Below are 17,896 nucleotides of genomic sequence, written 5' to 3'. Positions count from 1 at the left end.
TAATTCAACAATACGTATCCCAGAAAGTTATTTAAATCCTCTCGAACACTTTAGAGAAAGCAACAATGAAATATATTTGTATATTATATATTCATAGTTATCCATCCATAAGGTAATTAGGATCTACTATTTCTGGTAGAATTTAATAATCAAAATTATTCATAAGCCAGGTATGGCAGTTCACTTTCAATACCAGCTCTTGGGAGGCTGGAGCAAAAGGACCACTGTTTATGGGCAACATATTTACCAAGAACAAACATTTCTCAACAGACTTTAAAATAAAATTCAGGTTTAAAATAACTTACAGTATTGGTATTTTCCACATCCACAAAGACTAGCATATTGCCTCCCCTGCCTTCTTCATCTTCAAGTGAATTACTTCTACAGACAGTTGCTCGCACGTTCAAAGACCGGCTAGTACAAATAACTGCAGTGTGTCTTAAAATTCTGTGCCTGAAAATTAAAAACACATGCAAACTGAATCTAAGGGTCTCTCCCTACATTACAAATCTCTAATTCTAAATAAAAACCAGAAACATAGTAACTTCCAGGATTGCCTATAACCAGAAAACAAAGAATACAATAAGGTAAAATTATAGTTAGACTACGTTTAGTTCAGTTGTTTCTTCTCAATTTGAAGCAAACTAACAGTAATCCTGGCTCTATCTAGGCTTTTCTCCTGCTCATCAAACTACGTCATAGTGAAAATAACCTTCACATAGCAACAAATACATCTTCTCTCTTAAAAGTGGTCCCAAAGATGCTCCCAAAAGTATGGGTGTGCAAGCCTTTAATCCCAGCACTCAGGATGCAGAGGTAGAATAATCTCTGTGAGTTTGAGGCCAACTTGGTCTATAGAGAGTTCCAGGCTAGCCAAGGCTATATAATGAGATCCTGTCTCAAATAATTAGGTCTCAAAATTAAAACTACCAACAAAACCACAATTCAGTTTTTTCTTAATGTGTGTGCATGCCACATATGCTGGGTATCCAAAGAGACCAGAAGAAGGCACCAGATCACCTAGAACTAGATTGCAAGCAGTTGTGAGACACCCAATATGAATGCTCTTAACCTCTGAGGCATGTACTTCCAGGCCCGAAACCAAAACTTTTAACTTGATATTTCAAATGTAATGTTTAATTTTTTAAGTCAAAGTCTGTGTTGCTTCAGGGTAGCCTTATATTCTTGATCTTGCCTTCACCTCCCTGATTATAGGCATGTGCTACCACACCAAACCCTCCTCGACTTTTTTCCTACAGCTTGTACCGTGGCAAAACATCCAGTTCTTATTCTTCTCTAACTGGTAAACCGATATTTGTAGATAAAGCTACTCGCTGGAGTGGCTGACTCCTATCCACTCGAATCCATGTCCTGAAATCTCTCCTGTCCTCTGAAGCCCACCTCACTACCTCATCACTAATGCTTCCCTGGCCAGAGTGCACTGTGTCCATCCTCTTAAGGAGTATCTACATTACTAAGAGTCCAAATTGTACCAACACTTTTCTGATTTTTGCCCTTATACTGTTTCCCATGACATTTAGATATTTTACAGAATAAAACAAATGTTAATTTTATAAAGGTGATAGTAGTATTCGAATTCTGCTGTGCAACATGTAGGTAGGCTTGAGATTGTACAGAACAGGAAGGCTGGAGATCTTAAGTGATTATCCACTGCAAAACACCACTGCACACACATTTCTCATACATACCAAAATTATATTCTTACAAAAGGAAGCTGTATGGGAGGGGCTTGATATACAAATGATACAGTATTTAAATCTATCAAAGAATAAGAAAGTTTATAGACTTAAAACAACTAAAAATGTTGAAGCTTTTTTTCCATTTTCTACTTAAAAAAACAGAACTTTATGTAGTTAAATTTCTTTCCATTCTTAGCTAACTAGAATTAAGTTATAGTTATAACAAGTTTAAATATAAACATCGTGTACAATTTGAAAGATGATATTTTGTTTGTTTTTCAAGACAGAGTTTCTCTGTGTAGCCCTGATCATCCAGGAACTTGCTCTGTAGACCAAGCTAGCCTTGAACTCAAGAGATCCACCTGCCTCTTCCTCCCAGCACTGCAATTAAACGCATGCACCACCCTGCCAGGAAAATGGTGACCTTTAGTAAACAATGATGTACAATATATCAACAAGTACCAACTATTTATTCAAATACGTAACCATACTAAGTACAGCTTTTACAGTTTAGAAGTTTTAAATCACCCACCGTCTTTTAGGCTGCTTTTTAACACTTTCATAGTAAAATAAAAAGTTAATCTCATGGACACCCTCTTCGTCTGGTCCACGAAGCCACATTGGCAGCTGGACAGAAGCTCCGGGGAGCAGCACGGAGTCGGGAAGGGGGACAGGAATGGCCTCCAGCTGCTGTCCTGTGCTGGTCCCAAAGTCTACGGAAGATGCTGATGACACAAGTGCCGTGCCCGCAGAGGGAGCGCCTGTAACCACCGTCTTGTAAGCACTGCAGTTTTCCGATGTCGAGGGGCTCAGTGGTGTTAAAGCAGCAGTGTTGACACCAAAAGTGAAGAACTCTGGCCGTTTAGACACAACCTTCAGTCCAGTCAGAGGACATTTGCTGACATTGACAAATTCTACATATGCTTTTCGGATTTCTCCACAGAGGAGCCCTGTAGGAAAATGTATAAAGAACACCTGCATTGGAGGGAAAAAATATTATTATACTGTTAAAATTCTGAGCCTCTAATGAGCAACGCTGAGACTGTTTTCTAAAAGGACAAGTTATTTCATAGCTCTACCTTTAAATCAAGCATCTAAGGTTATTTTGCCACACAGATTTTAAATTCTGAATTTAAAATACAAGAACAATATGACTTGTCAAACTTGCATGACTATGTAGATTATGGACAAGTTAAATGCTATTTTAAATGGCTGTAAAAATTAGACAAAAATTAGTCCTATAACTGTTATTACTGTCAAGTTTAAAAGTAGCTAACTGTATCAGTAACTACCCATGGCTCTCACAGGAGAACACAGAGGCCCATGATTCCATATTCACAACTTTAAAATCCAAAAGCTCCATATAACCCTAGGCTTCTAGTAACTCAAAGGGGCAAAACCCAAACTGAGAAATGGAGGATTTTTCAAACTGTGGATAAAAGCTAGGCATAAATCAGACTACTCAAATGCTAAGAAACCAAAACTAGAAACTTAATGACTCCCCAGAGATTAACGAAAATGAAACTCTTGAAAACACACCCCAGCATTCACACACAAGATCTCTGGTCCTAATCTCAATACCAAATACGTACAAATGTTCATTCTTTACAAGACTTTGTTTGGTCAGCCAAAAAGCTAGTTGCTTCTACATAGAGTAAGAAGCTGCCTCCTTCCAAACACCCTGCTCAGATGCATGACGTTCAAACTGCCACACAAGAACAAACATGAGCAGTTCCAAATACAGGATGGGTGCGAATTTAAAAGCCACTAAGTTCCACAAAGTTTAAGCCAATGACAGTACCTGGTTCACGTAGTGAGTTAGGAGGTTTTCTATGGTTAGACACTTAGAACTGGGACTCAGAATAAAGCTCTATCTTTAAATGTGTGCCATCTGAGAACACGACTTGCAACACCTACATATAAAGCTTAGGAAACACCAAGGAAGAAGGGGTAGGAAGACTGTAAGAGCCAAAGACGAGGGTATTTGCTATTGGTGTTTTCTATATATAACAGAAGTTGCACCCATGCCCGCAAACAATATGGTTGCCTGAACAAGACCAGCATAATGACAGCACCAGTTAATATGAAAACACTGACAGGAAATCCCACATGGTCACACCCCAGATGAAGAGCTGTAGATGTCAATGGCTGACAATAAAGGAGACTGAAGGAATGAGCTCCCACATAGGTCATCCAAGCCCAAGTAGTTAACCCTGGACACATGCACACATGTGCAAAACTGAATTAACTCAGAAGGTTTACACACACACACACATACACACACACACACGCACACAACAATAAAAAGGAGATCACAGATTTGGAAGGGAGAACATAGGAGGAGTTAGAGTAGTTAGAGGCAATGAGAGTGACAGGGTTCGTGTATAAAGTTCTCAACAAAAAAAGGTAAAATTATTAAGTTAAAGAGATACAAAAAAGTTATACTTTTTCCCCCTTTAGTTTTTCCAGACAGGGTTTCTCTGTGCAGACCTGGCTGTCCTACAACTCACTCTGCAGACCTGGCTGACCTCATATAGAGAACCACCTGCCTCTGCATTCTGAGTGCTAGGATTAAAGGCATGCGCCACCACTATCCCCCAGCTAGTTATACTATTAAAAGCTTTAATAACTAAGGAACATATCAATTATTTGGTTTTATAAAAAAAAAACCTTGCAAACTAATAGAATTAAGTGTGTTTTGGTGACCTTTACTAATTTATTTTAAAAATTTACTATAGTAATTAGAATATCTGCTTCTGAAAGTAAGCACTCATAAACTGTTACCTATAGAATTCCAGATAAACGTCTATGACTTTAAGCTATAAAAGAGAGCATACTTAACATGGCATTTAAACTCAATCTGTCTTAATTCATTCCTAGCTAATTTTAACTACAACTATGCAACGGCAATGAATTATCATTGTACAAACTTAAAGCTGATAGGTAAGTAGGAAATTAGGAGACTGGGATTGCCATGTTAAAGATATGACAAACACCAAAATAAGGAAATACCACAGAATCAAAGAGGTAGCACACAATGGCAAATAAACAACCACATGTGGTGGCCTATGTCTTTAGTCCCAACACTCAAATGGCAGAAGTAGGCTGATCTCAGGCCAGTCTGGTCTAAATATCAAGTTCCAGGCTAGCCATGGCTAATATAGTAAGACCCTATATCTCAACAAACAAATAATAAAAACTTTGAGGGGGAAAAAGTGTGGATATTTTCAGAATATCAGTAAACAGATGACATAATGAGTACCCTGTACCATACTAAAAGCACTAGGACTAGAAACAAACTTTGTTCTTACTCCTCTGACATTCAGGAGAACACACTACTTCAATTTAAAACACAAATATGACAGGCAGGGTGCCCAGGCACTGGATAGACAAAGGTGGGAAGACTAACAGTCCCAGGACAACCTGGGCTACACAGACTCCACAAACAACCGGCGAGACATTAAATAGGTGAAGGTATTGGCTGAAATTCTACCCTCAAACTCAAACAGCAGGAGAAAAACAACTGCCTTCTGACCTCACAAGCGTACTCTAGGACACTCATGGAAAATAAATAATGTGTGGAAAAACCAAAAATAAACAGAAAGAATAAAAATTTTAGAGCATACAAACATTAGTAAATAAGACAGCTGGTTCAATGGCAGAATGTGTGTCTAGCACATCTGAGGTCCTGGATTTAACCCCAGCACCACAATTAACCAATAAAAATTAACTTAATTGAAAAGTTTTGATTAAAAGAGTCAGTACAGAATACAGAAACCAACAAATAAAAAAGTTAAATATGATTTTAGATAAGTAAAAATTCTCAACATAGACAAAGATACCAAATAAAGTTAAAACATGCATAAAATATTTATCAAGAAAGCAGTACTTGGGCCCGTATCCTCCCCCCACCATTAGACTTGCCCCTTTACATTTAAATGTATTAGATCTGAGCAGAATACATGCACTCTACAATGGTTTCATCTTAATACACAACACTACTGCCACCCAACCATGTGACATGATGCTATTTATAAGGATCACAAGGTCTAGAAACATAAATACCATTTGGGATCACATTGCAAGCATCTTTTGGAGAAAGGTGGTCATACCTACCAGGGAAACTAGAAACTAACAAAGCTTTAAATTTCATTAAGGTACTTATAAACATGTACTCCTCCATGCCCCGACATAGCCTTTCTGTTTACATGTCACATCCTACTGCTTTTCTCTCCTTTGTCAACACCTTTTCTCATGGTCTCCTTACTAGTGGCATAGCATATAGCTCCACTCACATATATACATACAGACATTATAGGTCATGTTGTCTGAGTCTGGGTTACTTTCCAGGTGCATTCATCCCCACATAGTTGTAAACTGCTTAGACTGTCTAAGAGCATTCACTCACATATTACTTTTGTAAGTTGCAAAAGGGTCATCGAGTTCAATAACCAAGGTGCTGAGTTACAAATATCCTCCAGTGTCTACTAGTATGTTGATTGTATCTTATAGCATGGCTGTGGTGGCAAGGTCAATTTGCTCATAGCTGACCTCTGTCAATGAGAACTATTTAGCTAACAATGGTTTAAAAGTGCCGTTTAAATTCCAGTACTCAGGAGGCAGATCTCTGTGAGTTTAAGGAGTTCAAGGCCAGTCAGGACTACATAGAGAGACCCTGCTTTAAAACAAACCAAAAACAAAAAGTACAATTCAATGTACTATCAATAACCTCAACCTAAAATTAACTTCTTTGAAATATCATCTGGCTCTGTAAATCGTCATGGCCATGACATGGGAAGAAGTGCGATACCTCCAGCAGCGGCATCTCCTCTGTGACTATAGGGTCTAAACGTCGGTCAGGGCCGTACTTGACAGATGTCTTCTCTTCCTTTGTGTTGTTAAGTCGTGGGCCTTGAATTTCTAAATCCTGTCTCCCTCGGACTGACATACTCAAAGAATGTTTCCCTGAAATTAAAAAAATCAATACTCTAAAATGATAGGTTTGATGATTTAACTTGAATTCTATGAATACTATAAATTTCCATAAATGCTATAAAAATTCCAGGTAACTGCTGAGTAACACATGTAATTACAACAGTAAGTATACTTCAATTTAATTTCATGTTTCTTCTATACTATGCTATCCAATATTTCATTTTTGTTCTGTATTTACTTACATTGTATAAAAGCTATATATCATTGAATAGAAGTCTTTTAAAAACAGTATTTATTCACCAAAAAGATCCAAGAACAACTGTCTTGGGCCCAGTGTTGATGTGGGCTATGAGAAAATATTAAAGAAAATCATAAAATAGGTTATTTACTTTTACTTATACAAAAATAGCACTATTTTGAAGATGCATACTTAACTGCATTGTCTCAAAAGGCTAAACAATGAAAATTATAATACAGATAGTTTTAACTTCTTCACTCTCTTCAATACCAAGTAAAACATGTACTCACATGTGTAAAAGAGCTAGAATGGACATATAACTCCATCTTTCCTGAAGGCTACTCAGTGCCTTTGGTCACTGTGATGGGTCCAGATTAGACATATAATGTAGTATTCCCACAAATTATTGTACCTAGATTTCTAGGAATATTCTGAATGAAAAGTATCTATACTAAAATGGCATGAAAATTCTGTTTATAAGATGGGTTTTATTTTAATGTTAATTCAGAGTCAATGTCACACATAACATAAATTATGATCTTTAATGTACCTTGTTTTAGCACCCTGTAAGATATATTTTATATGCTATCATAATTCCATGGTACTAGATTAAGAGTTAAGTACCAGTGAGAAAGCAAAGTTAAAACAAAATCCTTAATACACTGCTTTAAAAATATAATCAATTTGCAAGACTACTTACAAATTCCATGCCTCACACTTATCAAACAGTAAGCAGAAATACAGCACTAAAATGCAATTTTTGTGTATTAGTATTTGTATCTTTGTGTTTCCACTGATTCATCCTGTCTGAGTTTCTCTTATGTCCAAGTGAAAATCTTAACTACAAGGGCAAGGAAGAGCAAGTGTTCCAGGAGACTCTCACTGTTAATAATCAGCTTTTATGAATGCTAAATTCACACCATCACATGAATAGCAGTCAATTTTAATTTGTTAGGAAGACACATTACTAAAAATAAAGTTCTGGAACTACAGCCGTTTATTACAACTCCCTTCTTAGCATCTTTTCAACCTAAACACAACCAGCTATACATTAATTATAAAGCAATATTAGGATCTTGTAGAGTTCTCCAAATTATTTAAAAGCCAAACAAACAAAACCCACCAAACCATGTAAAGTACATGTATGTATCTTTAGCTTTCATCAAAGTCTGCAGAGAATACTATTTAGGGCACCAAGAATCTCAGCTTAAAACTAACTCTGCTACTTTTGGGTATAGAAACAATATTTCAAGTGATTTTTTTTTCCCCCAGTTGTTTTGTTCTTTGTCAGTAGTACTGAAGACTGAGCCTGGGACCTCATGCTAGGCAGATGTACTACTAGGGAGCTACACCAATAGCCCAAATTTTATTCTGAAACATTGTCTGGCTAAACTGCTTAGGCTATTTTTGCAATTCTCCTGTCTTAGCCTCCCAAGTAGCTGGGATTACTGACATGTACTGCCACAAGTGGCTTTGAATATTTAATATCCAAAGACTGAGGAAAACTGCCTTTAGTATGTTGTTTTATAGAAAGGAAATATTAAAAACAAAATATATGAAGGTTGTTTTGTATTGGCAGCAGATATTTCAACAAGTGTAACATATTTAGTCACAATTTACTAAATTGAGATCAATAACAAAAATTTTAATCAAGGGAATAAAATCCCTTACCTTTGAATCTATGCCAGAAGTTAGAATAATCTAAATTACATATGCTTATTCATATCTAGATGTCATTATATGGCAAGCGTGTCCAACTTGCAGTCCAACACATTAAAATATTATGAGATTTTTCTTGGCAACATTCTTTTGTAATTTGACTGCAATTCTCAAATAGGAACTTTTTAGATGACAATGTAACATGGGCAATGTCAAAAGGCTAGATATGCTTGAAAGGCACATTAGACCTATTTAGAAAAAAACTCTACTCATTCATTGTATTCTATGGAATGGTTTAAGAGTTACTTTTCTAACTGATTATAGATGCTATAGCTTTACCTGTGTGACATCCAGGAAGAGCACCAATGCCATCTACTGTCACGGAGCCCTGAATAGTGCCAAGATTATACACAACTCCCAGAATGTGCAGCTCCCCTATGTGATGGGGAAAGAGCTTCAGTCTTGCCTATGGAAATATTGAAGTCATTCTTATTATGTTTTCATAGGATCTTAAATAGCACAGTACCTCAATTTTGGAATGTTGCAGAATTAACTCATGATCTAAACTTTTAAAATGACAATGTTTCTTAAGGAAAAATAATTTTCTTTTTTTTTTAATTTTAATTTTTACTTCAGGGAAAAGCATGTACACAGTCCACCACCTGTTACAAAGTATGGAGTGGAATTTCCCCCAATTGGGGAAATCCCAAGTGCAATGAAAGAGGCTTGCCCCTGGGAAATCATTTTCTTTGTCGTGGTGATCTCCCCTGCTGTTTAAGTATGAAAAACATCATCCTTAAAGAAGATCTGTAAATTCAGTAATTGTTTTAGGCTTTTGTTTGGTTTTGTTATTGAGATAGGGTCTCACTATGTAGCTCTGGCTAGTCTGGAACTTGCTATGTAGACCACAATGACCTTAAACTCAAAGAGATCTACCTGTCTCTGCTTTCTGAGTGATGGGAATAAAGTCATACACCACCATGTCAGACAAAAAAAACAAATCAAAAATTATGTCCTGATTCTCAAAAAATACAATTTCTTTTGTAATATTGGCTTTGCACACATTAAAAACATCCCAGCCCTAAAAAACACTTTTAATTTAAAACAAAAACCACAAACCGACTCTGGGCTGGGTGTGGTGGCATACACTTTAATCCCTACACTTGAGGGAGAGAAAGAGGCAGGCAATTTCTGTGAGTTCAAGGGAGTGAGTTCCAGGCCAGTCAGGGCTACACTCTGAGCTCCAGGACAGCCAAGGCTACACAGTGAGACCCTGTCTCAATAAATAACCAAATAAATATGCACACCTAAGTGCCTGTACATTTGCCATACTAATCCTAAGAAGCAGTAAAATGTTGTACCTGGCTTCTCTGGAAACTTAAAGACAAACTTTTCTACTGATTTCTTTGGAGCAATTCCAGTTCTCTAATATTTCAAAATTTAGACTTAAAAAAGGTAAAATATGTAACATGTAAAGGAATTGGGCTGATCTTTTACATTCTGTTTTCAGTTTACAAGCTTAGAAAGGCAAAAGACAGAAAAATAATTAAAACAATTACCACTTTAGATTCTTCACTGTTAATTAGGAATTCTGAAATAACTTCAGTTCCAATCATTTCAGGTTCACCTGCAACCTAAAGAACAAATTATAGTTTTTTAAAAAAATATACATACAAATGAACAAAATAACAAATCATTAACATCTCACTGGCCAAATTTACAAAGAGTAACATTAACTGAAGCTAGTGCCTCTGGGTTAAGCTCTGTGAAATGTGTTTTCCACCCCCACTTTTTGTTCAGCCTGACTCAACTAAAGTGATCTATGCAAAGATGCAGGCATCAAGAGGACAAGACCCGAAGAGAAGTTCAGCTGCTCACAGTTAACAAAGGCCAAAATAATTACTTAAAAGCTTTGCATAAAAATACCATAGGATATGTGGGTGTGGCTTACTTAACACACAAATGGTCATAGGTTTTATCCAAAATTCTACCACAGTTTAAATTTAAAAATTCACCATAGAATTACTGTGATAGTGAACATGGAGACCTTTGAACCAACTAGTAAATGACCGCAGTCTATGGTTCATCCATAACAGTTAACATAAAGAGGAGGTATTCAACATATTAACACTAGAAAACACATACCAAGCAACATAAATAAGCAAAGCAACATGAACAGTAGAAGGAAATGTAAAACATGAAAAAAAAACATAAAAATTAAAAATCAATGTAAAGATAAACAAAATGTTAATGTAGTTACTTCTAAATAAAAGGAAGATAGTTTTAAGATCCTATTTTTCTATATTCTTGCATTTCAAGAGTAAGCAAATGGTTTTTTGTTCCCCCCCCCTTTTTTTTTGGTATTTTCAAACAGGGTTTCTCTGTAGCTTTGGAGCCTGTCCTGGACCTAGCTCTTGCAGACCAGGCTAGCCTCGAACTCACGGAGATCTGTCTGCCTCTGCTTCCTGAGTGCTGGGATTAAAGTCGTGAGCCACCACCACCCAACTACATGTGGTTTTTATACACAAGTGGAGAAACGAGTAAGACAGCAGCAGAATGTTGGGCTGTAGCTGAGACATGCACATCACAGACGCCTGTTAGTAACTTACTCGTTCTCTGACTCTTTCAATGTCTTTCCCATTGACATCTTTAGGCTGAAACTTCCACAGCAACGACAAATCAGATAGCAAAAGTGGAACTTTTAAAGGGTTTCTAAAAGCCACTTCCACTGTAATTGGCTCTACAAAAGAAAAGTATACATTTAATAACTTTGTAAACCTGACACTGTCTCTCGACAGACCTTCATTGTTTTTTTCCTAGACTGTCTTTGTCACCATATTCAATCAGTTCGGAAATGACTTGGATGTCCCTAATGTCACTCTCTTGGTACTCCAGCACCACATACATGGACAATATAGCCTCACCACTTGCTTACAAATGCTTAGTACATACTAAGTGATCTTTGTGCCCATGGAGTCCAGTAATGTGGCAGATCATAAACTATCGGGAATTTGCTCCAAACAGAACAAAAAGTCATGAATATACATTTAAATATTGGGCTGGAGAATGGTTAAGATCACTTGCCGGTCTTGCATAAAACCTACAAGGCAGCTCATCTCTAACTCCAATTCCAGGAGATTCATCCTCCTCTTCTACCTCCCAGGAACACTAGGCACACATAAGGTGTGTATACACACATGCATGCAAAACATTCATACACATAAAACATTTTTAAATTCAATTACACCACCTTCTACAACTGCAAGTGGAAATCTGGAGTTATCAGAGTAACTGTTCAAACAATACTGTGTGGGGTAGAAACTGGATGGAATTATCCCTTTATTAGCCACAGCCACAACATGCTCCTCAAGTTCTCGCCACTGCTGGGATGATTCAGCGTCATATTCTTGATCAAGACTGATATGAGTAGCTGCTTGTTTTTCACCTTTAAAAAGAAAAAAAGGATAATAAAGCAAATTTCACATTTAGACAAATGATGAGCATGTGCCTCATATAAAACACTTTAAATAAGAACTAGAGGTATCCAAATAATTATACACACAACATATACATGTACTCTTGCCCAATTTCTAATTCTCTGATATACAAATATTTACTCAGTAGTCCTGACCTAACAATAACTTTGATCTAATACTGATATATTTTTCTTCCTGGCTTTGAAATATTATTTTCCCTAAACTCCACAATTTTTACATAAAATATTTCAACATACAGAAAAATAAATCAAACATTGGTTATAGATGAAAATTTTGTTTTTGATTAGTGGCTCATCTAACTCAGGCAAGCCTTGAACAAGCTATGTAACTTAAAGAAGACGTGAAACATCTTCCTGCCTCCACCTCCCAAGTGCTGAGATTAAAGGTATGGACTTTTTCAAGACAAGGTTTCTCTGTGTAGCACTGGCGGTCCTGGAGCTCAATCAGTAAACTACCTCTGCCTCCAGAGAGCTAGAATTAGCATGTGCTACCACTGCATAACTTTTTGTTTTTTAATCTGAATATTTTTATTTTATGTCTATGGGTGCTTTGCCTGCTTGTTCGTCTGTGTGCCACTTATGTGTCTGGCACGTGGAGGTAAGAAGGTTTTAGAACCCCAAGAACTGGAATTACATAAGGTTGTAAACTGCCAGGTGGGTTCTGGGACTTGAACTCGGGTCCTCTGGAAGAGAAATCAATGCTCTTAACTACTGAGCTATTTTTGCAGTCCCATTGCTTGTATCTTAACAATTTTTATTACATTTATTTACTTACTTACATGGGGAATGTATACTTGGCACAAATGTGAAGGTCAGAGGACAACTTTTAGGCACCAGTTCTCCCCTCCCACCATATGGCTCTCCGGGACTGAACTCAGGGCGGCAGGCACTGAAGCAAGTACCATTACCACTTGAGCCATCAAGTCAAAGTCATACCTTAAAAAATTTTTGATGGAGAAAGGTCATTGGTTAATTAATAAAGAAACTGCTTGGCCTCATTGGTTAGAACATAGGTGGGTGGAGTAAACAGAACAGAATGCTGGGAGGAAGTAAGGTAAGACGCCAAGCCACTCGTAGCCAGGGCAGACGCAATGAAGCAAGCCGCCAGGTCAGACATGCTGAATCTTTCCCGGTAAGACTGGTGCACACACATTAATAGAAACGGGTAATCAAGATGTAAGAATTAGCCAGTAAGAAGCTAGAGCTAATGGGCCAGGCAGTGTTTAAATGAATACAATTTGTGTGTTGTTATTTTGGGGCATAAGCTAGCCAGGCGGCCGGGAGCCGGACTGTGGGAAAGAGGCCTGCAGCTCCTACAACAAATTTTAAGTCAACTTTCATCTCATGAGTTGACTTTATTTTATTGTTTACAAAAAGAACATCACAACCAAAGTCAATGCCCTTTCTGCACTCCTTCCAATCCTAACATCCCCATTACCTCTGCTGGCATCACTTTCAGACATGTTTGCATATTTTTCTTATAAACTTTCAGAAGTATACACATAAACAATGTATGGAATTGGTTTCTGTATTTCAAATTCAAGCTACAAATGATTTTTTCCCACTCAACATTATGTTCCATTATCTAAAGTTAAACATGTAGAAGTAGTTCATTCAGACCCTGCAGCATATATTCTTATGTAAATATATCAAAATACTTTTGCTACAAAAGTTGATTTAAAAAAAACCCACCAAATTAGATTTGAAGGAGAAATACAAATAGTGAATGCGGTTTCAGGCTTCAAACCCGAGGAAAAGATCCTATGTATATTTAAAAGGGGTGGTGGTGTAGCTTAGTTAGAGGGTATTTGCCTGGCACAGTCAAAGCCCTAAATTTGGTCCCCAGAACAATATAAAATTAAGCATGGTGACACTGTAATCCCAGTACTTGGGAGGAGGCAAAGGATAGGCTCAAGGACATCTTAAGGTACAAAGTAAGTCTGAGGCTAGCCTGGACTCCAGGAACCCTGTCTCAAAAACATTAAAACAAAAAACAAAACAAAACAAAAAAACAAGCAGAGAAGCAAACCATGTTCTCTGCGTCTATGTCTGTTTTCATAATAACAAAGTTAAGGAACCTAAACGTGGTGGAGCACAGCTATGACCTGCACCTAGGAAACAGAGGCAGAAGGCTCACTCCAAGTTCAAGACCAGACTGGTTCCAGCTAGCTTGGGAACCTTTTATCAGGACAGAAAGAAAAAAAAGAATCAATTAAAAACTAAGTTATATATACATGTTTATCACAATATGGTTTTATATAAGCAAAAAACTAAAATCAGTAGCTACATCAAGGGAATAAATGCTGTAATTAAAGGTGCTTTATATGCACCAAATTGAGTATTTATAGTATTAAAATGCTTGCCAAGGTGGTACAGTGATGAGCACTTCTTGAGTGAGAAAAGCTTCTGTAAGGAATCCAGACTGTTTGGTCTTTATTATTTTTAGTTTTTGGACTGGAAAGAAAAGCAATAATGTAGTGATTATAATTTAACGACTGGACAATAGATGAAGCAGCATAAAGCTATTTTCAAATATCCAACTGTGTATCAATTTCTAAGTGGCGACAGAACATGTCAAAGAAATAATCATTAAGTAATTAGACCAAGTGAGAGTTTACTAACCGTCTGCTGGTCGTCTGTCATGGCCAAAGAAAACCCGTGTTGCTGAACTGTTAATGTATGGTAAGGGAAGCTGTGGTAAAGGGCCATCTGGTGACAGCTGATTTACATTCTGGGAGAAACACAACACAAGGAAAAAAATAGTTTTTAAGAAAACTACATTTTTTCATGTTTCCTAATTTTTAATGCACAGGTATGAAAATGTTATGCAAGAAAATTTAGACATACGAATACTAGTTTATATGCTACATCAGAGTCATAAAAGATTATAATTGAAAACTTCAGACATTATTTACTCGACTTCTAGAGAACCTTCCTAGCCAGAACCGATGGCACAGACCTATAACTAACTCCAGGTAATCGGAAGCCTCGGCCTCAGAACAAATATAAAGCTAGCCTGAGCAACTCAGATCAAAAACTAAAAGGCTGTGAAGATAGCTGAGTGGTAGAGTGCTCACCCAGCAGGCACAGGGCCCTGGTTTTAATTCGCAGTATTAAGTTTTAAAATAGAATCTTCCTGAAGAGTCCTCAACTAGTTAAGCTTTTTGTTTAGTTGCATGTTAAACTTTCAAATGGCACTCCAGTGTCACCCTTGCTTCTTGTTGAGTCATTATAGCATCCCATCTGCCCAATTTTTAACTGGTCAAATTAATGACTCTAAAAGAGCAGTTACTTTCTGTGAGGAAGATAAAAAAAATCCTAAATTTCCCATCCAACAGTGATCTGTGGTTTCTATCCACCTAGATTACAGTACAACACTTGCTACAAATCCACACCTCAACTTTTATCAGGAAAACAAAGGAGCACATGCATCTAAGGATAGTAGGAGGATCCATTATTTTGTTAAATCCATTAATTTGTTTATTTTGTTGCAATCCTTTAAAAACACAATAAAATAGGCCTAGCACATGGCCACAATCCAGCACTGGGGAAGTAAAGAAGCTGGAGGATCAAGAGTTCAAATCCATTCTCAGATACCCAGAGAATTCTAGACCAGCCTGGGCTATGATACCCTGGATCAAAAAAAAAAAACAAAAAACAAAAAAAACCAAACCAGACCAAACCAAAACCAAAAAAGTGATCCAGAAATCTTAAAGCATTTCTTGTAAAGATTTCAAAAACAGTTATAAATTAAAGCCATGTATGGATGGTGTGCACCTGTAATACAGTGCTCGTAAGGCTAAGGTAGGAGGGTGAAGAGTCTGAGGCCAGCCTGGCTAAAGAGTGAGACCTATCTCAAAAGAAGGAGGTGGGAGGGTGCTGAAGAGATAGATAGCTCAGCAGCAAAGAGCACTGACTCCTCTTCCAGAGGACCGGAGTTTGATTCCCAGCACCAACATGGTGACTCACAACTATCTAAGTCTCCTGTCCCAGGGGATTCAACACTTCTTATGGCCTCTGTAGGCATCAGGAACAGATATAAAGGACAGACATGCAGGCAAAACAACCAAACACATCAGGTAGGTAGGTAGGTAGGTAGGTAGATAGATAAAAGTTAAATTAAAAAAATTTTAAAAAAGAGGCTTCAAGGAGAAGGAAATGGGGACTATCTTAATTACAAACATTTTTTTTAAAAGAAAAGCCACAAAACCATATTTACTGGAATATTAAAATTCTTTTTTTAAAAAACTATGTAAGGGCCATACAGTACAGAGCTATAACCAAGAAACCTTTCATGATTTTTTATGACACCTAATTACATACTCTGCAATAAAACCATTTAATTATACTCTAGGGACTAGTGGTAAACAGGCTTTTTCCTGAAAATAATAATTTAAGAAGTTTTAATGTTTATTCCTAAAAGAAGCACTTACCTTGTAAACATAAAGATATTCTCTGAGAAAGGCCCCTTGCTGAACAGCAGACTGTTTGCTCTCATTGATTAAAATGTGCCTGAAAGCAGACACAGCATTGTCCAGCTGCCTCAGAGTATAGGACTGGCGCCCAATGGTAAAGTTGATGTGATCCTCTGCCAGAGACCAGCCTTTTCCTTTGTAAACTTGCATGGCTTGACAATAGCAGCGCAAAGCGTGTTTTTTCTGTAAGAAAATAAATGAAACGTATTATATTTTAAATTTGTCTTGAACTGGAGAAAATAGACATAAACAGACACAGACAAGTATAAACAGGTAGCTGCCTTTTACCCACTACAGAGAATATGATAAAGAAAATGAAGCTAACAATTAAGATGATCTCACAATTACACAATTCTATGTGGAAACACAGGTTTCCTCAGCCATCCACAGTGTGAGTGTGCATATGTTTTTGTATATTCTTACACCCCTTATTTCTCTGAGATTAACTTCTGAGGAAAATGTTCACTGCTCAATTTTGCTTTATTTATTTCAAATTCTTTCTGTAAACAAGTAATATATAATAGTTATCAGTGTCAACCTGATTGGATCTAAAATCACCATGGAAACACACCTTTGGGAGTATCTGTGAGGTTGTTTCCAGGAAGCTTTAACTGGGGAGGGAAGACCCACCCCGAATATAAGGGTACCATCCCACAAGGTTTGGGTCCTATACTGAATAAAAAAAAGACAGAGGGCCAGTGAGATTGCCTGGTCAAGGAATAGAGACACTTGCATGCCGGCCTAATGGTCTGAGTTCAACCCCCAAACTCCACAAAGTGACAGGAGAAGACCGACTCCAAAGAAGTGTACTATGACCTCCAAAGGCATATAATACCATGTGAGCACACACACACACATACACAAACACACACTAATAAATGAAAAATTAAAAACCAAAACTGAGGCACAGAAAAATAACCAAAATCAGGCTGTTTAAAACATCAAGATTTAAGCCTGCATCTGTCTAAATCCAAATCTCACATCTTTACCAAAAAAAATATTTAAAAGCAGACTTTATTTTAATTTTAGGATTGAATATAAAAGGCTGGCAAGTGGGGGAAGGCAAGAGTCATCAGAAGGTAAGGATTTGCCACCAAGCCTGAAAATTAGAATTTGAACCCAGAGGGCTCACACTGTAGAAGGATGAGAACTAAGCCTACCCAGTTGTATGACTCCACACATGGGTATACACACACACACACACAAAAAAAAAAAAAAGAAAGAAAGAAAGAAAGAAAGAAATAAACATACAAAAATATGACAAGAATCTCAGCACTTAGGAGGCACAGACAGGGAGAACTCTGAGAATGAGGCCCACACATGGGTATACACACAAAAAAAATAAAGAAATAAACATACAAAAATATGACAAGAATCTCAGTACTTAGGACGC

The 17,896-nt window shown here is 37.2% G+C and overlaps 1 protein-coding gene and 1 pseudogene across 4 annotated transcripts in view; both read right to left on the bottom strand.

Annotated features, from left to right (window-relative positions):
• LOC121441873 (trafficking protein particle complex subunit 8) overlaps nt 1–17,896 on the bottom strand; it is an 88,611-nt gene that overhangs the window by 15,412 nt on the left and 55,303 nt on the right. For all 4 annotated transcript variants that reach the window (XM_041643205.1, XM_041643207.1, XM_041643208.1 and 1 more), the window contains 9 exons: nt 16,462–16,686; nt 14,651–14,759; nt 11,783–11,977; nt 11,142–11,272; nt 10,092–10,166; nt 8,872–8,998; nt 6,511–6,665; nt 2,233–2,675; nt 306–453 (listed from right to left, as the gene is read on the bottom strand). In XM_041643205.1, the coding sequence (XP_041499139.1) occupies nt 306–453; nt 2,233–2,675; nt 6,511–6,665; nt 8,872–8,998; nt 10,092–10,166; nt 11,142–11,272; nt 11,783–11,977; nt 14,651–14,759; nt 16,462–16,686 (1,608 nt within the window). The remainder of the gene's footprint in view (nt 1–305; nt 454–2,232; nt 2,676–6,510; nt 6,666–8,871; nt 8,999–10,091; nt 10,167–11,141; nt 11,273–11,782; nt 11,978–14,650; nt 14,760–16,461; nt 16,687–17,896) is intronic.
• LOC121441895 lies at nt 9,166–9,314 on the bottom strand (annotated as a pseudogene).

This window comes from Microtus oregoni, unplaced genomic scaffold (genome assembly GCF_018167655.1).
Source record: "Microtus oregoni isolate MIOR12 unplaced genomic scaffold, Mior012 000082F_ref0000272, whole genome shotgun sequence".
NCBI lineage: Eukaryota > Metazoa > Chordata > Mammalia > Rodentia > Cricetidae > Microtus > Microtus oregoni.
The sequence above is the reverse complement of the archived record's forward strand: the minus strand, read 5'-3'. Positions and strand labels throughout refer to the sequence as shown.